This window comes from Opisthocomus hoazin, chromosome 5, assembly GCF_030867145.1.
Source record: "Opisthocomus hoazin isolate bOpiHoa1 chromosome 5, bOpiHoa1.hap1, whole genome shotgun sequence".
NCBI classification, from domain to species: domain Eukaryota; kingdom Metazoa; phylum Chordata; class Aves; order Opisthocomiformes; family Opisthocomidae; genus Opisthocomus; species Opisthocomus hoazin.
In genome coordinates, this window is record NC_134418.1 from 21,942,108 (window position 1) to 21,962,627 (window position 20,520).

General features: G+C 37.9%; 1 protein-coding gene across 2 annotated transcripts in view; it reads left to right on the forward strand.

The window, feature by feature from the left end:
• STIM2 (stromal interaction molecule 2) overlaps positions 1–15,502 on the forward strand; it is a 77,980-nt gene extending 62,478 nt beyond the window's left edge. The window contains exons 6-12 of one of the 2 annotated variants that reach the window (XM_075420670.1): positions 265–442; positions 1,358–1,535; positions 2,122–2,289; positions 2,495–2,595; positions 2,851–3,089; positions 6,756–6,957; positions 7,766–15,502. In XM_075420670.1, the coding sequence (XP_075276785.1) occupies positions 265–442; positions 1,358–1,535; positions 2,122–2,289; positions 2,495–2,595; positions 2,851–3,089; positions 6,756–6,957; positions 7,766–8,246 (1,547 nt within the window). In that variant the 3' untranslated portion in view covers positions 8,247–15,502. The remainder of the gene's footprint in view (positions 1–264; positions 443–1,357; positions 1,536–2,121; positions 2,290–2,494; positions 2,596–2,850; positions 3,090–6,755; positions 6,958–7,765) is intronic. The other variant, XM_075420671.1, reaches the window with a different exon arrangement.
• Positions 15,503–20,520: the final 5,018 nt, after the last annotated feature.

Here is a 20,520-nt window from a genome sequence, read left to right on the forward strand (position 1 = left end):
GCTTTCCTCAATCTAGTGTATCTTTTAGTATAGATTAAGCAGATTGTATTAGAGCAGAGTTGCTGTTGTCGTATGGAAAATGTTCTGGATTCCATTTGAAAGCTTGAAAGGTAGTTGCTGGAGATGGTTTGTGGTAAATGAGCTGGAATTCTGTTTAGCACCAGGTTCTGTCACCTTGTAGGTTGGGGAGATGTGGTGGGGAAAGTCCATATTCTGTTGTTTCTATCAATGAACTGGTTAATGGCCATGTTATTCTCTGTGCAGGTCCCCCTCACAACTGGATGAAGGATTTTGTATTAACAGTTTCTATAGTTATTGGTTTTGGAGGCTGCTGGTTTGCGTATACACAGAACAGAACCTCAAGAGAACACATCACAAAAATGATGAAGGACTTAGAAAGTCTCCAAACAGCAGAGCAAAGTCTTCTTGACTTGCAGGAAAGGTACAAAAATTTAAAAAGTTAATGTTCGGTTTCCCTTTTGTTTTGATGTTAAGTACAAATACAGATTCTTCGCAGTCATCAATTATTTTCATTAAGCTGCCTTGAGATTTTGTTCATCTACATTTTGCGTGGAAATGATGATTTCAGTACAATTTTTTTTTTTTGGTAGAAATTGCTCCTGGATATTGCCTTCTAAAATGTGAACTTAGGGATGAAGGTAGAGAATAGAGGTTCAATCTTTTTTTACCTACAGATTTAGAAGTATGTCATTTTTGTATAATTACAGTTTACTTTGGAATACTTACATGGAAATGAGAACATTTCTCCTGTTTTTAAGCTCTTAAGATTGAAACAGACCTGGACTGATTACTTCCTGTTGCTTATTTAGCAGTGTGAGAGTTGATAGTCTTCTGTGGTGTACCTGTAGCTCAGTTGTCTTTATAGACTTGTATTTTGGTCTTATTACATCATTAATGAAGGTTCACCTAAAAATTTGCACATTTTATATGATGTAGACATCACATTGTGTGATGTAATCGCTGCTGGTTCATGAAGCTTGCACAGTCTTTGTTGTCACATAATGGTTGAGGTTGGAAGGGACTTACGGAGGTCATCTTGTCCAGCCCCACCTGCTCAAGCAGGATCATCTAGAACAGGTTGCCCAGGAGCTTGTCCACGCGGCTTCTGAATATGTCCAAGGATGGAGATTCTGCTACCTCCCTGGGCAACCTGTGCCAGTGCTCCATCACCCTCATGGTGAAAAAGTGTTTCCTGATGTTCAGATGGAATATCTTGTGTTTTGGTTTGTGTCTGTTGCCTCTTGCCCTGTTGCTGGACGTATTTTCCTCTCCTGAGGACTGCAACTTTTAACAAATATGCTGTGTATTTTCTCATATTTTTTGTTCAATTGTGAAGGCTTGAGAAGGCACAAGAAGAGAATAGAAATGTTGCTGTGGAAAAGCAAAATCTGGAGCGCAAAATGATGGATGAGATCAATGATGCAAAACGGGAAGCTCATCGCTTAAGGGAGTTGAGGGAGGGAGCTGAATGTGAGCTCAGCAGGCTCAAATATGCAGAGGAAGAGCTAGTACAGGTATCTGCAAACTTTTTATAATCTTAGTGTTGACTTTAAATTGGTCCTGGTTTTATTATATCCTTAGGAGTATTTAAAGCAATGTTTCTTTAATGCTTGATTTGAACGGAAAAATTATAAAAGCACTTACTGATTGTCAGTCATACCATCGTCTAATAAAATAATCCTGAAACTATAAGAAGACATACACTTTCTATATTAGCTTGTCATAATGTTAACGGATTCCTGGAACAAAATATATACAAAAGCTTTTTTTCTGTTGCATTATTAGATGAGAGATAGTAGTTTTGTTTCACTTTTAGTAGCAATAGATTGGTTTTATTGTACTAAATAAAAATGCTGTCTTACAGAAATATTTAAGCTTCACCTTAGGGACTATGTATCATAGGAAAAAATATCCGAATATAGTATAGTATATGGAAATTTTTATGGTGTATTTCAGAAATGCCTGGTCTGTGTTCCTGCCAAAGCTCCGTAAAGCCTTAGTATGTTGCTGTGGAGTGTAAAGGTGCTTATGTGCCACTTTCTTCTGCTGTCACTTCTAATGATATTCTTGGTGTCACTTGTATTTCTTTTTGATTGCTAGGTTCGCATGGCTTTAAAAAAGGCTGAGAAGGAGTTTGAGCTGAGAAGTAATTGGTCTGTTCCTGAAGCTTTGCAGAAGTGGCTTCAGTTAACACATGAAGTTGAAGTACAATATTACAACATCAAAAGACAGCATGCAGAAATGCAATTAGCAATCGCCAAAGACGAGGTACTAACTCACCCTTTAGCTGCTTAAAGACTTTTCTGATCTACTGCTAGATATATGAAATAGTAAATACAAATTACTCAGATGTTTAGATATTTTTTTCCTCCTTTGAGGAGTTAATTGCTCCCTGTCAGTGTTACTAATGTTTTATCATCTGTTAGGTATATAACTCCTAGGTTTATGCATTTCATTTTATGTTGGTTTTTAGGCAGAAAAGATAAAAAAGAAGAGAAGTACTGTATTTGGAACATTACACGTTGCACACAGCTCCTCTCTAGATGAAGTGGACCATAAAATCCTTGAAGCAAAGTAAGAGTATTACCAGGATGTGTATTTTGTGGTTATTTATACCTGTAACAATGGATTTGGGGGGGGGGGAGAGTTACGGAATTTAGTGTCTTTAGTGTTCTTGCACTTTTAAGTAAAACAGTTTAGAAGGTATTAAAGTGCAAATATTTGGGCAGTCCTAGTGGATCTTCTGGTATGCTGGAATGAGTGCACTTGTGTTGCTTTGCTTTATCATTAAGAACAGTGTATGTAATTTTCGTGTGTGCTTTTCTTCAGGAAAGCACTCTCTGAGTTGACGACATGTTTGCGAGAGCGTCTTTATCGATGGCAACAGATTGAGAAGATTTGTGGTTTTCAAATAGCACACAATTCTGGACTGCCAAGCTTGACCTCCTCTCTCTACTCTGATCACAGCTGGGTAGTTATGCCCCGAGTTTCCATTCCTCCTTACCCAATTGCAGGGGGAGTTGACGACTTAGATGAAGATACTCCTCCAATAGTTTCACAGTTTCATGGTAAGTGGTGAGCTCGGTGAAAACAAAGGGGGAAAGTTGTGGAGGCATGAGATTTTAAGGAGAGGTGGCAGTTGAGTGCTGAAATCAAACAGGACTATATCAAAGTCAAAAGGGCCAAAATTCTATTTTGCATTTCAGATGCGTGTTTTGGGACTTGCATGAACTGAAAAGCATGTTTTGCAATAAAGACAGCATGAAGAAAAAGCCTTTGTTCTGTTTCAGTGAGGGGGTGGGGGGGCAAATCCAGCTGAGATTTTGAAAGTCTGCTTGTCGTGCTTGGATTGCCACTCAGACAAAAATTTATAGTAAGTAATGCTGAATTTCTGTTAGCACATTTATTCTTTCAGATTGAAGGGATGGAATTAGTGTAGGATCCCTTGACCTACTATTAAGATCACACGCTTTGAGAGGCTGCATGCTACATAGCTTTTCAAACACCCTTTAGTGGCTGGAACAAAATCCTTTTGTGGTCCAAGGGAAGCTTTCAGGCAGAACGTTTGTGTTTGGATACAGCGGGTTGTTTGAGTGTGAGGCAGAAAGGCCAAGTGCCGGAGGGAGGGAGGGAAATCCAGCTTTGGTTAAACTATGATAAAAAGATATACACTGGAGATTCAGACCACCCTTGTATCTTGAGTCACTGCGTCAATAGAAGAGCCTGTTTCCTGGAAGTTGTGATTAACTGGACTCTAGAGGCAAATCAAAATGATGAGCTCCCATGTAGCTGTTGAAACAAGCAATACCAAGCTGAGGAATGAGAAGGAAAGAAAACTTTTTCACATGCATATATTTTTCTTCCAGGGCTGGGATTCTCAGAAGAAATTAGAACTGTATTTTAAAGTAGCATAAAGAGAATGATCACCACTTTGCTGCCTTCATTTAGTGTGCCTTGGGCACACGTTTTTCTTCTGAATGTACCAACCTTTTTTCTACAGACCACATGGAAAAGTTCATTAATCCCCTTACAACATTACTTATTGCAAGTTCTGATCACTTAAAGAATACTGTCTCTCTAGTCATCTTCACTATGAAGGCTTTGATTTAAACATTAGCAACAAATTTCTTAGATGACTGAGTGAAATATGGATGCCTAGAGTTAAACTTCCAAGTTTGTATGGAGAAATCTGTGGTCCGATTTCAAAATGAAGAGCTTCATTTAGTATTGTGACTTTCCAGGTGGTCTAGAATGACAAAACACTTAAACACTTAGATATGTATGGAAGACTTCAGACTTGAGTGATTTTTTTTTTTTTTTTTTTTTGTCATTCTTCTCGTTCACGTGTTGCATAGAAGTGAAGCCAGAGAGCAAATTGCAGTTGGTTTAGAGGAACTACCATCAGAGAGAGACTGTGCAGTTTCTAAGAGCGTACTTAGTTGAAACTTTACTATATACTTTTGCAACTATGGTTTAATTTTTTTTGTTAAAGTTCAGTTCATTTGGAAGTATTTAGCTAATGAATGTTGACTCAGTCAGTGACAAAAGAATCTTAGTACTAAGTTACAAAAACTTTAAATGTGTTTTTCTGAATTTTGGTAAGGCATGAGAGCCTGACTTTGTTAAAGTGATCTCATGAGGGAAGTAGCATCTCCTTAATTTACTAGCTTTTACAATTTCTACTCAGTAAAAAAAACCCTGGAAACACTTGAGAGTGGGGAGAGGGAAAATATGCTAAATGATCTATTGTTGAAACCACTTCAGGAGTCAAATTATTGTAGGTTAGTTTGGTAACTGCTAAATTATTCCCATACTTTAGACAAAAAGGACAAACGCACAGGAGGAAGGACAGGAGCAAAATGGCTTGTGTCACTCATGAGACTTCAGGCAAAATATAGTGTGCAGACAAGTCAGTTACGAGCAAGACTGTTTCAGTCTCTGGACCCAAACTGAACTGTGGGCTGTTACCTTGCGCCAGCATCCTTTGATCTCTTAAGACTGACAAAATTTGAAGTCTGCCAGACAGGCTTCTTTGCCACAGCAATTGGGATGATAGGCTAAAATGGTGTGAAGTATGAGATCGGTTTAATCAATCCTGAGCTGAAGAACAAAAGGGGGTAAAGAAATAGATGTATGAGACTGGAACAAAGTCATTACAGAAAGGTGATAGCGAAACTTCTACTTTTCCATTGACCGATTAGGATTCAGCTGATTCCTTGACTGAGTGAGTTTCCTTTGTGCTAGAAAATTCTAGATGTTAAGTTGTCATAGCTGAATTCCTTCATAATCCCGTGTATGTACACCTACAAGGTGCCAAAATGCTTGCAACTTTTCTTAAAATTTACCGATGGTGCAATCTTGTTCTTTTTTACACCATCAAGTAGGATGGAATCTGATTTACCTGGACACATAGTACAAATTTCCTAAAGGCATTCTTATTCTCTTACCTCAGTTCACATTTGCTTTTTAAGGAATATTTTTTGTAATGACACAAGCTTATTTTTGAGCTGCGAACACCTGCCTTTCAAATCAGTAGGGAGTAAAATCAAAAGTTTGAGTTACCTGACAACTGTCATGTTGGGACTTGTAAACCTTTCTTTTCTACTCAGCCTGGCAGGCAGCAAAGCCGAAGTGTTGGCGAAGGTGCAGCTGCTTGCTGTTTTGTGAAAGCTGTGATTTCCTGCACTGAAAGCAGAGTGACAACTCAACCTTTCCTGAGATTCCAGGAAGGGAAGCTGTAATTTACCTGATGGTAAACTGGCATCTCAAAAAATAAAGTGCATTTGGTCAGGCTAGACATCCTTGTCTACAAAAATAATTGAATTTTTTTTTTTTTAGTGCATTGTGTTTGATGTACATTTTGAACATCAGTGAGGGTACGATTTGTCTGACCTAAGCAGTGATGCATTTTGTGGGATGGATTGAGGAGGGGTATAAGAAATCCTGAGGCTTATAACAGCTAACCTGAAAACAGGTCTGTAGATCTATTTCCATAGAAGTATTGCTCCCTAATCATCTTTTGAAGGAGGAATTGGATTAGGAACATTTTAGTTTGTCGCTTCCTGTTAGATACTTTCCTGGTCAAGTCTTTTGTTGCTGTCTCCACCCATCATTAGTATTTTTGTTTCCGGAAATTCATAGTTAGCCTGGCAAAAAAAAAAAGTGTTATCAAATAGGAAATTCTTGAGCTTAAAATGAGGTTGAATTACATATTTTCTGTCATGTTACATAAATGAAATTGGTCTTCCATGTCTAATGTAACTTTCAGCTAATGCGACGTATTTCAGTTGGCCGTTTGGTTAGATACACCTACATTGCAAAACTTTTACATATTCTTTTAAGCTCCAAATCGCCACGCAAGTGAAATACAGGATATTGTGTAAGATACTAATTTCAGCACTACTATTTTTAGTTTATAAAGGGTTGGGAGTTCCAGTAGAAGATTTCTTTGTGTTCTCAAGAGAGCATAGTGAGCCAGAGCTTTGGTGCACATGGTCAGAGTAATATTTGGCCAGCACAAAACTGCTGTGGTTGCATCTCGGTTAGCTGCTTCATCTAGCTGTAGAATATGTAAGGTGATGCCAGTCTTTATTCCCCCAAAACAGTTGAGCGGTGTCAAAGTTGTTTAAGAATCACTGTGGCCGAAGCAGATACCTGCTATTTAGTCTTCAGAGTAGATATTGTTAACATCCATGTCACTTGGAGGGTTTTGGTTTGCTTTTTCTTTGCTTCAGGGTCCATTGTAAAACCTCCCAGCACACTGGCAAGAAGCAGTAGCTTGTGTCGATCAAGACGCAATGTTGTGCCATCATCTCCACAGTCTCAGCATGCTTTGCACTCCCCTGACCCTGACATCCTTTCTGTGTCGAGCTGCCCAGCTCTTTATCGAACTGAAGAGGAGGAGGAAGCCATTTACTTCTCTGCTGATAAACAATGGTACGGAGATTAGCGAACAGCACTTGGAACTCTGATAGGATTATTTGAGACTTAACAGTTTAGAATTGGAGGTGGAGCGAAGCCAAAAGTTAAAGTAATCTGTAGGATAATATAAATTAATATAGTCCACACGGAACAGAGAGAGTTCGTGTCTGATATGTGTATGTAAATAGCTAGCATGTCATATACAGTTAAGTAATGTTACAATCCAGGGTGCACTGAACTAACCCTGATTCTCCATTACAATATGTTACTGGCTTTTACATCTGAAACTAGGATCAAAAGCAAGGTCAGCTACTGGGCGAAGAGAAGATGGATGGTAACACAATTCTTACAGCATGTTGAGCGTGTACCTACTCTTGTTACATGGCCTCATAGGAAAAGGTTAAATACCTTTTGGAAGGAGCAAATGAGCTTGTTGAAAGGTAGGGACACTTGTCCTGAAGAAACTTTCTGTGTATGATAGGCTTAAATCTCCCTCTTTCATTTCATAACTTTTCTGACTTCACGTGCCAGAAAGATAGTTTTTGTTCTTTGAAGTGAGATACAAATGGCTGATTCTGGGCAGATGCTGCTGCCCACAAAAGCAAGATCACACAAATTGATTATCTTAAGTTTAGATTATAAAATGATGTAATGCAAGTTGTAAGTTGAAATGTTTAACTTAATGTTTGTTGTTAATTAACTACTAAGAAGTGTGGGTGGTGCTTTTAGACTAACGTTATTGATTTTAAATTAGTTACCTTTTTAACCGCACGAAGGAAATAGTAGTTTCATAATATTTTCTCCTCTCTTTGCTCTGACTCAGGGAAGTACAGGAAACAGGTTCGGAATGTGACTCCTTAAACTCATCCACTGGAAGGAAGCAATCTCCTCCAGCAAGTCTTGAGATGTACCAGACACTTTCTCCTCAGAAAGTATCTCCGGAAGAATTCTCACTGGAGGAATCGTCTACGGGAGACTCCTCTTCTCTAACTGCAGATATTTCTAGGGGCTCTCCGGACTGTGTAGGCATGGCAGAAACTAAGAGCATGATCTTTAGTCCTGCAAGCAAAGTTTATAATGGAATCCTGGAGAAGTCCTGCAGCATGAACCAGCTTTCAACTGGGATCCCAGTCCCAAAGCCTCGGCACACCTCGTGTTCTTCAGCCAGCAGTGATAGTAAACCCAGCCATGAAGCTGCTTCTGTCCCTAGGATAAGTAGCATCCCACAGGACATGTACCAAAACGGTGAAAAAACCAAAAAGCCATCGAAAATAAAAAGCCTCTTTAAGAAGAAGTCTAAGTGAGGTGGGCAGAAGAAATCTATAGTAATGTTATAAGAACTCTATTTTTTAAATCTTTAGGAATGTAATTCCATTTGAGCATTCCAGACTGGATGCCCTAATGGGATGCTCTGTAGGTCAACTATATTTAACTGACTGTACTGTCAAAGGTCGTGCCAGCTGTCAATGAGAAATCATTAAAAAGTTCAGACAGTTTACATCAATTTCTGCCTATTTATTTCTTTTTTTTTAGTTTGTCTTTTTTTTAGTGGTTTTTTATTGTTTTGTGGGGTTTTTGTTGGTTTTTTTTTTTTTTTTTTGTTCATTCGTAAACCATTTTTAAGCCACTTTGGACTTCTAAGCTTTAATGGACTAGTGAGCCTTCCCGGGCTTGCCAAAATTTCTTGTTTACCAGAGCATCTTCCTATCTTTCCGTAGAGTTAGGACATTTATCTACTGGACCTTAAGAAAAATAACAGAAGTAGAACTAATTGAATTGCACTACTGTTTTACAGACTGGAAAAGTCTCTCTGCAAGTGAAACTGAAAGACTTGTATTTGACTGAGAAGACGAATCTTTTCACTTTTAGATCTTTTGGGGTTTTTAAGTAGAACTTAAGATTTGTAATTGACTTGATTTCTGGAAATGGAAACGCCATGCTTTTATTATGGGAAGCTTTGTTAGATGCATTTATTATTAGAATGGTTCAAGTCCTGCTGTAAAGATCATGTTTTTCCCAGGACTTTCACTGTGATTTTACTTCACTGCAGGCTGTATGACAAAAAAAAAAAGTAATTTAACAAGAAAAGAGGCTCTTGATTTCTTATGCAAGTGATGGATATGAAACTTGACTGAGGACTGAAAATATTCACCCTCTTGAAATGAGGAGGGGGGAATAGTAGCTTTTGTTTACAGACAATGGACATTTGGTTTGTGAAAGTTTGTACTGTGGTAAAGATAATAAAATGGAAACATTATTGTGCTTAGGAATGTTCCAATTTTAGCTGATGCTCGTTTCAGACATGTTTCACAGGTCCTGTTAATTGAAAGCTGTTGTAGGCTACATTGCTTATGCTTACTGCTGTGTATAAGTTATTATATTTTTTGGATTAGCTATTAATGTCTTAATGTCCTCCTTTTGTAAGATTTCATACACTTTATTTTTGTATAGTTTGAAGATGTAGCTGTTCAGACATGTCTGAAGTAAATGGTATAATTTTATAATGCATACTGTTATACTAACTCATAATTTTAGACATAAAGATAGATATGAAGGTGAGACTCTACATACTTCAGATAAAAGCAACTTTTATGTTAAACTTTTATAGGGAGAGATGAAATTACTATGAGGTAACAAGGAAGCCTTATTAGGGCAACAGTAGTTAGTTCAAAAACATCTTTTTTTTTTAAAAAAAAAACGGTTGGAGACAACAAATGTACTGCTTGAGCAACAGTGCCTTTTATTCAGTTTGTCTGAAAATACTAGTACTGAGCAGGAATTTCTTTTGAGGTACATTCTGAGGAAATACTTCTTGCTCTAGTGAACACAAGCAATTCACCCAGTGATGACTAAATAGTTTCAGCTCTTCCATAGGGGTTTTCTAGTTGCCTCAGTAACAGGTGCTGCTGCCAGGAACCTGTGATTAGGGGCTTGCTTCTTGCCAATATGTACATGCTGTACTGTATGAAAGAATTAATTCACTGACTGCCTAAATTTTTTTTTCTAGTAAAGATCCTTCAAAACCTGTAGCTAATTGAAATCAAGTGATACATGTCTTTTCTATCATTTTCTATTTAGGTTCCACTGTATATAACCGATGTGCTAGTTCTGTCCTCAAGAAGCAGTGGTGATGTTAACAAATGCATTTACGGTGGCTAGTGAAACGGTTAGAAGAGGAGCGTTAGAAATTGAGAGGGGGACCTTACACGTGCAAGTACCTTAAGAGTCCTGGTACATTGATTAAGAGAACAGAAGGAATCCAGAGTCTTATTGCCTAACAAAGAGTAATTATATGTCATCTCTACAGAAAAGCATAGGAAGAGTCAACTGTTTGGTGAAGTTTGGAGAGGAGAAAATTTGGTGGAATAGAAAATAATGAGAACATGATATTGTTCCGTTATTCTTTGAATCATCTGATAGAACAGTTACAGCTGCAAAAAAAGTCATCACAAGGTAACAATGGTCTCTTTGAACAAAGATTATATGCTCTGTACATGGTAGACAAAACAAAGCAGCGATACAAAAAGATTGGTGCTGGAGAGCCACCTCAATGCTGAGCCTTCAGAGTTGTAGTTAAAAGCCTGGTGAAGTGCTTAAACACATACAAAGGGAAAAATATACATAAAGTAGGAAACTAATTTTGCCTCCCAGACAGCATGGAGAAGACTACTACCAGAAAAATGTTCAATTTTGATGTCTGTACTTGAGAAGGCTATAGCAATAATTGACTTGGAAGTAAGATCTGAGGCCGGATAGTAGATCTTGCAGTGTGAGGTTTGAGGAACTCTGTCATTACCAAAGAAGACGAAGCAACATTTTGATACTGGAGAGTAAATACTTATGCATGGAAAAAAAAAAATCTGGTACTGAGGAGTGGGAGGATAGCGCTTCTTAATGCTGACATCAAAGTCAGGCAAGCTCAAATACTGAGAAGCCAAAACAGACAAATTCGGTTTTCTGTACTAAGTACAAATTGAAATAGAGGAGGTGTTGGACTCTTCACTGGCTGTAAGTTGAAGTGTTAAGTATCTTTTTAAAATACACAGTTTAGCTGTCTACTGGAAAAAAATACATTGTGGCATTGTAGAAACAAGTCAGATGAGATTATAGTAGTGATAGATTTTGGCTTCAAAATGGCAAACCTTTGGAGCACAGACTGCTCTCAACACTCAGTTTATCACCAGCTGTCCTGTAACTGTATAGCTGCTACTTAATAAATACTGTAGAACTAAAAGCTTAAGTTAATACGATCAGAAGTGGTGAGTATTGTATGTTGGAGCACAAACTAATTTGAAGTTCATAGGGTCGGGGGTTTTTTAAATTATTTTAGTAGGACCCCTGCACATCTTGCCACCTAAATTTGTCCACAATCGAAGTGACTTGCATTGCTCCTACTGTGGCTACTGTAGAAATGCTCATCTTCAAGCTGTTAGCGTCCTTTTGCTAAGGTATGTTGAGAGCACTGACTCTGAGGTGGATCCTCGCTGGCAAACATGCAGTCTTAATGTTGACATACCTGGCATGTGTCAACATCTTGGAAGTGAGATGATATGCTTTGAAAGGTCCTCTGTTTTTCTGCCGTTTGCTTAACGGTGTAACTTGAACCGACTGGCAGTCAGTGAGTCCAGCCAGCATTCCAGCCACTAAGATTTCTGTAAAACATGTCAGTCCTTCGAGACAATCATCTAGTGCCATCATGCTTAAATGGCTGAGGACTTCCTAAGCTCTAAACTCAGAATGGTTGTGATCAGAGGGTTTGTTGTTGTTGTTGTTTTTAGCTTTTGTATCTGAAATCCATTTTCTGTTTTAAATTCTCCGGTATTTTTCCGGAAGATGAGGATCTCTGCTTTCTTAAATATTTTGTTAGATTCCTTTGTCAGGACAGCAGCCCCTTTGTGGAGACTGCCTAAAGGCTTCTCCCTGAAGAGGTTACCACTTAAGCCTTTCACGTGTAAGAGGAACAAGTGTCAAGTGTATGATTCTATATAAAGAAGAAGAAAAAAAACCCCATTCTTCCAAAACTGAACAAACCCAAACTTTTCCACAACTTTTACTAAAGCTGTGTAACACTTCTTTCCTAAAAGTATAAAAATTTTAGGAAAGGGATTTCTGGTTGCCATGGGGAATGCTTTCAACTGCCTTATGGTGGACTTTGAGATTAAAACAGTTGATTCTTTTTGCCTCCTCAGTGATGAATTTTAAAACGGCTCATTGGCAGTTCCGGGCACATGTTGACTTTTCTTTCCCCACTTCACTGATATGTAGGTAACAGATTACCTTCCACTTTCTGATGGGCATTTTGCTGAAAGAGGGAAGATTCTCCATCATAGTCAAGGTAATAATGTTATAGTAAGAATACAGTTCCTCATTTGGAAGCCTTGAAGGTGGTGAAGCCAAGGATGGTTGACTTCAGTTTTCTTATGATATTTATGGATGCCAGCTTGAGTTAGGCATGAACTTATGACTGAATGAAAGCCTAAAAAGATACATTAGAAAATCAAGCTTTAAAGGTTTTGCCCATTTGTTTCCCAGTATATGGGAAAACAGCATGCACAGAAGAGAGATGAGCTCTAGTTAGCATTTCGCACACCACCGACTTTTAGAGCTTCAATATAGTTTCATTCCATTTCAAAGATACATTGCTGGAGAGGGATTACTACCTTAATTTTATAATGTATGCAGAGACGCATTTATTTTTCCTTTATTTGCAAGCAGGGGAGAAGAATATAAATAGACTGAATACTTAACTTAAAAAGAAGCCAAATAGAGGAATTATTGGTTCTTGGACCTCTTTACTGTTTGCTTATCTCCTTGTACAATATGTTGAGTGGGGTGAACATGGCTTTCTGATCTGTTCCAGTTGCACTGACTGAAGTGATGCATTACTGTCTCGTGTCTGAAACACTGCTTGCTCTGAATTGCTGTAGGCATTTTAATCTTGGATGTTGCATCTTCATTGCATGATGGTTAAGCCTACTAAAGCTGTTTGATTCTAAGCACTGGTAAACTTCTCTACTAGTGACTTAAACACAGATGCTGGTATAACCAATAACCAAAAAAGGCTTTGCCAGTAGAGTTTGACTGCCTGACAGCCATTCTTTGAGGCTTCAGTAGCAGTTCAACAGTGTCATACACAGTTTCAACAGACAGCTTTCCCTTCCAGCCCTGTAGTGATGATGCTGATCTGAAACTCCACTTAGTCTTCTCTTGCATAAACAGAATGCACTGATTAATATAAATTGTAACAATATTAACATTTAAACTGTTATTCCCAGTTGATCTTGCATCTGACGTTACTTAAGCAAGATGACAGTACTTATCAGTCCTTTTCTGTCTTTCAGAAATAAAATGGATTTGTGTTACCTTTTTTTTTTCTCTACAACTTTGAGTGTCAAGTTTACCAAGTTGTGTGTGTGTGTTATGTGTATTTAATGCTTAATTGAAATGAAAGTCAGAAGGTTGATCTCTGCCTAAATGTTAAGGAAAGCACATTTGACCAGGGTAAAAAGAAATTGCTCTTCGTCATTGCAGAGGATGAAAAACAGTTCAGAGGTATTTCAGCTGCTCCTAAGTCAGAAGACTAAGGAATGCTCACAACTTACGTTGCTGGAGACAAGAGGTACATTCAATCTCAAAGCTTTCAGATCAGTAACTCCTTGTCCAAAAAAAAAAACTTTCTTCTTTAGACCTACTCTGCAGGGCATTACCTTCATATTTCTATTCCATTTTTGACCCAGCATTAAATTTGGTAGTTGCAGCACTAACTTACATGATTGCCAGACTTCAGAGCAGTTTCAGATAATGATTTCAGTAGCATGTCTTAAAGTCAATTTTGATTAAATATGTGCTAAAGACATCTGAATTAAAACTTTCTCCTTTACATTCCTTTTATTTTAATTCAACTCAGTTCTTTGTGATTCCTCTACTCTTAAAAACAGGTACTGATAGTTGATTCATGTTCATGTTTAGAATACAGTATTTTTTTTTCAACTGAGAATTACTAATAGATAAGTGGTAGATAGTTGTTTTTTAAATTCTAGATCATGGTTGGATATTGTTATTAAAACACTGCTGTACTTCAGTTGAACTAGGTACAGCATTGACTGGTGCAATTTGTGTGTGAGTGGTAAAGTTATCCTTAAATTCTCCTATGTTTGTTTTTATTTGTAACTTAACTCGATGCTGTGCAATTGTTTTCAGACTTGAATTCATTTAAAATTAAGGTCAGTATGTCCAGCCCTACAAAGTCAGTCTTCAGTTGTCAGCCATCACTCTGTTCTTACTGAAATGAATTAAAATCTTGAATATTTGTACTAGCTTATTAGCGTGTTACGTGGTCGAATGGGTTCCTGGAAGTCTTCAGGTGGAAGGCAGAGAACTTCTGAAGTGAACCAGATAACCTATGTTCTTTATCAGCTTTCAAATCCATCTCCCAATAAGACCAAGTCTCCCCAGGGGAATTTAGATGTACTTACTGCTTGGAACTTTGTAGTTAATTAGATTTGGCTATCTAATTCTAATAACTTGCATGTGTGCTTTGCTTGCTTGCTTTTCAATAGCTGACAAGAGCTATAGGAGATCATCTTGGGGGTTTGTTTAAAAAAAAAAATACTGTTAAAAAACCCCCACAACTGTCAAGAGAAATCTGTCAGGCTGTGAACTGACAAGAACCAAAAAAGATCCCAGCTTTCTGTCAAAAAGAACTGTTTTAATAGTTCTTAATGAATTGGGTAGCATGTGTATTTTCGCATTGCTCTCCTCCAAGCAACAAAAATAATTAAAATACCCTACATTTCAGCAAGGCTATTTGGGAGATGGCTTGCCTTGTTTTTATTTCTAATTTAAATAACACTGAGTTGTAGTGAGTGTTCAGCATATTAATGCCTGACTTAAAAGAATAGCAGAATTTGAATGACTTGCATCATTTTGTTTAATTACAGCTTTATAAAAATGTAGATACTTGCATAAAGCCTGTCATTTGATCTAGGTATGTTTCAAAGACATAGCAAGAAGAGGACCAAGACAAGTAAATATGTGCACAATTTAAAACTTACTTAAGATGCTTTACTGTTCTGGGAAGAGATGTTGTTCTCCATGCAGATTCTGCTCTTCCTCTGTTTGCTCTTAGCTTCTGTTTGTTTTGATTAGTTGAACTAAAATAAGAAACAAAGCCCTCAGATGGACTAGTTGCTGTCTCTCTAATATGTACACACTGTACTTGCTTTTAACCTCATCTACTGCATGTTGTTAATGCTGTACACAAATGCGGGTGGAGTATTTCTTTGGTGTTGTACAGCATGATGCATTTCATTCCCCTCTCTAGTTTACCTTCCGTTAGCTATATATTGCTTTACAACTGGAAAAAACTGAGTTTTTGGGAATTGAGTCTGTTTGCATATATAAATCTTTTTTTTTTTTTTTTCTGTGAGTCTTATGAGAAATGTCCTGCTTGGAGAGTCTCAGACAGTATTTTCCTGTGTTTATTCATGTTACTTTGCTTTATTTTATAAGTGGATATTGATTTCTGATGTGTTGTTACACTTAATGTTGAATAAATCTGACTTCCATTTTGAAAAGTGAAACTGTGTTAGTGAAAATGTTATGTAATGTTAATTCATCTTAGACTGTTCCCAGAGTATATAAACTTTGATTTTTTTGTTTTTCATTTATTGATTTGAACTTCAGATAAATTTTCTTTGTTCTGCTTAGGATTCTGGCTGATATTTCTTTGCTTCGTGCTATTATTAAAGCTTGACAGCAATATTACTGGGAAGGGAAAGGTGGAGACAGTTTTTGTGGCAGCTAGCGTGCTACAGTTAGGCTTGGAAATGCTTATTCTTACTGCTTTTGCTTGAAAGAGCCTGAATGTAAGCTGCTTCATATTTTGAAGATTTGACATTTGGGGTTTTTTTTTTTTCTCCTTCCAAACAAGGTGAAAAGCCTTTCCAAATGACCGTTGGAATAATGCATAGCCTTGTGATTTTAAGTGTGAGGATTAGTTTGAGAACCTGTGACGCTCTACCAAAAAAAAAACCCCAAGTCCTTGCTGTTGTTTAATATTGCTTTTAACTTTTCTTCTAAACAGAAGTCACACCTGTGGGGCGGTGACAAGATTGCAGTGAGATAAATGAGTGACAATACAGATGTCGACTGTGGGGTCAATGTGAATCATGTTTAGAAAGCTTACAGTGCTGAATAAATTAGTTACTTTTACTTGATAAAAATAGGATACTGGTAGTTGAATCTGTATATAAATTATTTTCAGTCGTAGTTGTCTAATACGGCCCTCTTCAGAAGCAATAACTTGGTGTGAGTTGGTCACTGGTTTCATTTCAGTTTGTCCTTAGTGTTCTTGATTAAAAGTGTTGACTGTCAATGGAAAAAGCATATAGGCTGGCAAAACCTAAATCAGCTCTGCATCTTCAGGAAGCTAAAGATCTTTCTGTTGGGGAGCTACTACTTATTTCTCCTGCAAACTTTGATTGAGCTATTATAGCATAGTTTAGAAGTGTCTTATTTTACTGCAAGATTTGCCACTCAAGCAAGTGGAACACAGAGTATTCTAATCCCATGGGATATTACTAAGCTTTGATTAATTAACAACTTCAGCAAGTTGGTATTCAGTCACAGAGGTCAGATACTTATTTTCTTCTAGGTTAACTGCTTTTGATTACTATTGAATTAAAAGTCCACTTCTTTACCCTGCCAGATTTAGGCTTTTAGACTGACAGTTTTACCAGTTCCACTGGGTGATGGCATTGCTTGTGAAGTGCTATAGCATCCTGCTTGCCCTCTGTGACATGGAGAGTGTGGAATAGGGTTGAAAGGGGACAGCTAATCTCTTCTAAGGTCCTTTGGGCGTTGAGCGGTTCCTAAGGATAGAGTGCTCCTGGTTAAGCCCATTATGGGTCAGTTTTATAAAGGTCTCACATACTCCCTGTTCTCTACTAATGTAGCTATGCAGCGGAAAATATTTCTTTATTCAAGGAGTTTTATCTGTAGCTGAAGTAAATTTATCCGAGTTTCCTATTGGCTTGAGGGTGCAGTACGTGTTTGCTTCAGTCCTGTTTCTTTCCTACTTCTGTACTTAAATTCCCCAGTGTTTCCAAGAGGAAGTTAAATGGCGAACTCATGAATCTGATATATAAATATAGTGAAGATCTGAAGACCAGGGTTTGTCTGTATTCTAAGAGGTCTTATCTTTCAGCTTTAATTGTGTGCTTTAACTGTGTAGTTTCTGCTTTGATGTATGTTTGCCGATTTGTAAACGGCAAAACCTGCAAATTTAATATGTAGAAGTGAAGAAACCCACAAGCCCGAAAACCGCAGTTGAGGAACTTCAAATAGGAAAGAATACATCCTTCTGAGACAAACTTGCTAGTGTAAAATAGCTAAACATAAAAATTAGTTGTGTATTGGTGATCTTGATTTCTTTTGATAAGCTGCTCAACCCATCACTCCCAGCATCTACCTCAACATGAAGTTGTGTTTTATAGTAAATCTGACTTTTTGCCTTGTGTAATGCAAAGAAAAGTTTCTGCAGTGCAATTTATGCCCTTAAGTGTAGCTCTGCAACCTCCATTGTCTAAATCAGGCCTGGGATATCTCTGCTGTTTTGCTGTTGTCAGTCTATCTCCTCATGTTACAAGCAAACCTAGTTATTTTGGCAAGTTCAAAGGTTTTTTTTTTCAATTGGAATTTTGTTTGTTGGTCCTGGAATAATTAATTCCTGGTAGGTCTGGCCAGAGCTACTGGTCATTGCTAGGGATCATGTCTGAGGCAACTGCTGTAGCTACTCGGTGCCATTGCTAGTATTAGCCATAGACAAGTACTCTACTTTCATTGAGGCTTTGCAGGGAGTGGAGAAAATTCTCAGTCACCAAAATATTGAAGCTTTTTCTGTCTAAATCATGTCAATATAAATTAAGAAAAAACCTTGAAGGAACTCTAGTTACTGCAGTCTTGAATCAGGTTATTTTCTTTAAAAGAAAAAATGAATATTACTTTGTCCTTCAACATCCCAGAGTAGTGGGAATGAAGGACATAGTAGTTCCCCTTGCAAAGGGCTACAAAAGAAAGTGTTCATGACACAGCAACTGAGAGTTAAGAAACTAAAAGTAGTAGTAGGTTTGCATAGCTGATGGGAACAGCAAAGGCACCGCAAGGCTCCACATTAGACTTATCAGTATATAACTTCATTAAAAATGGGGAAGATGGAATGTGTATATACAAGTGTAGAAGAGCAATTAGATGGTCAGTTTTGATAAATGTATGCTAGACGTGTCAGCTACTTGATCACTAGAATGCTCTAGATGTAATTTAGAACTCGGGGAAAGAGGCTTGGCAGCCCGATGTAGAATTTGGTGTTGAGCTGCTAATCAGCTGAACATGCACGATGTCAGGATGGGAACTGGGGGTGTAGAAAATGCAGTGATAAAGACCTTTAGAGTATGGCCAGTTGTGCAAGGTAATCATTAGCTGCTGTGATGGTAACTTCTCTAGAAGAGAGAGCTAACTTTGCTCTTTTTGAATCAATTATCCTGAGAGGTGTGGTGTACTCTTCAGTATTAGAGTAAGCTAAAGAGAAAACCAAACCAGGCTCCTCCACATGTCTGAAAAGACTCCTGCTGTTCAGAGCCCTCATTAATAATGTTGAATGGGGATAGTCTGAGGAATATCTGGAGATCCTGTAATTTAAAAATAAAGGTCATTTAAAAATGAAAGGGAGCAAAAGCAGAAAGTCCTGCGGACATTTTCTCGAAACGCAGCTGAAGACCGTATACTTTCCCATGCCTGAGTGTACAGCAGAGAATACAGTTCTTCTGCTTATGCTCCCCCTATTTTATCTAGAGCTATTGAAATTAAGTATAAGGTCCCCAATAACATGTACTCATTCGTTTCTTTCCATAGACTCTCTTAGATATACCCTTTGCTAAATTCCGGAAGAACATTTGCCCTGTGCTCCTTACCTGCCATACATATCTGTAGGTAAAAGGGGATATATTTTTGGTTCAGATGATCATCATCTCTTTTTGGCTTATGCCAGAGCTTTCAGTATTCCTGTGGAACCAAACCCTTCTGAGTTGTATGGAAATAATTCAACCTTCCTTGGCACTAATTCACTGGAACTGCAAAGGCTATTTTGGATTTCTATCTACTGTAGTTAAGAATTCTCAAGTGTCCTGTTTTCCAGGGGAGCTCAGACAAACCTATTATCAAAGAGCTGTGATTGATTTTGTTGCATTACAACCAAACATTAATTTTCTTCTTTTGTTCCGGGGAGAGAAGGGGGCGTATGTTTTCCATCCCTTTAAAGATGTTCTTCATCTCCAAGCGCTGTGTAAGCTGGCATATGTTAAATTCTGAACATCAGTGGAGAAAGCAGCACTGTAATTCACACATTGTGATTTGACAGCTAGGTCGCAAATATGCTAACATTCAACTTGTTGGTTATTATTGCTGCTCCTTTTCACAAGGGAAAATTATTATGCGCATTAGAGGATGACTTCTCTACAAAGCACTATAGAAACTAGGCAGGCGGCTCAATTTCTTAGCTGTTCGTGAAAAAGCCTTTTATTTTTTACTGTATTCCCTGTCTGGGAGAAGGCAAACATTTGTTTGAACAGAAGGACTTGGAAATTAAACAAATAGTTCCCTCACTTTAAATGCCGCCTGAACTCTGCTGAAACACTAGCTGTTACCTCTTTTTTTCTTGGAGGTCTTGCACTGGTGAATCATTGTTTTAGTGCTGTGTTCATGATACAGCACATTCACAATTTGCTTGCTGAAGACTTTAGGGAAATCGGTGTGTCCTACCAGTGGATGCTTTTCCATGCAAGAAAAGAGAGGTTTGTAAGCAGGACACCTGCTTTGCGCGATAGGGTGTAGTTGGAGCAATGAAGAATTTGGGGGGGAGAGAATAATAGAAAAGGCAGGAGTTCAAAGATTGCATTGGTATTACTTTTCAGGAAAATACTGTTGGTTTGTGAATCTATAATCGGAAGCCGCCTTGAATTTTTATAGCTTACTGGTATGGACACCGGAAAGATTTACCAACACCTGTCTCTTTTAAGTTGGTTTAAAATAGTATCCTATAAATTTGAAACACTGAAATAGTGCTCTGTCAACTTGCCAGCTTAAAATTATAGCTCATGCAAGTTACCTCGGGTGTTTGTTCCCAGTTAAGTGTCTTCCAAAAAGATCATTACTAACTTTCTATTACACATCTGCCCCCCTCTCTGGTAGTATGATATGGTCAGATGAAACTATGGCACAAATTCTTGCTAAGTCATACTGGAAGTGCAACAAAAACCTTAATTACGGAATTTTTTAATTTACACTTTCACTCCACAGCAAAGTAGAACTGGATTGTAGGACTACATAGAAAATGGCCATTGTGTATGGGTTACCTATCCTTAGTGAAAATGAGGTAGTGTGGTGTTCTTTATTTCTGTGTTTTCAATCGTAAAGCATAGCAGTGATGTCTTGCTCACAACTGTGAAGAAGTTTGCTTCGTAAACCTTACTTTATACTGTCCTCCTCTTGTGTGGTGATGCCTGCTCTGGAAATACTCTACAA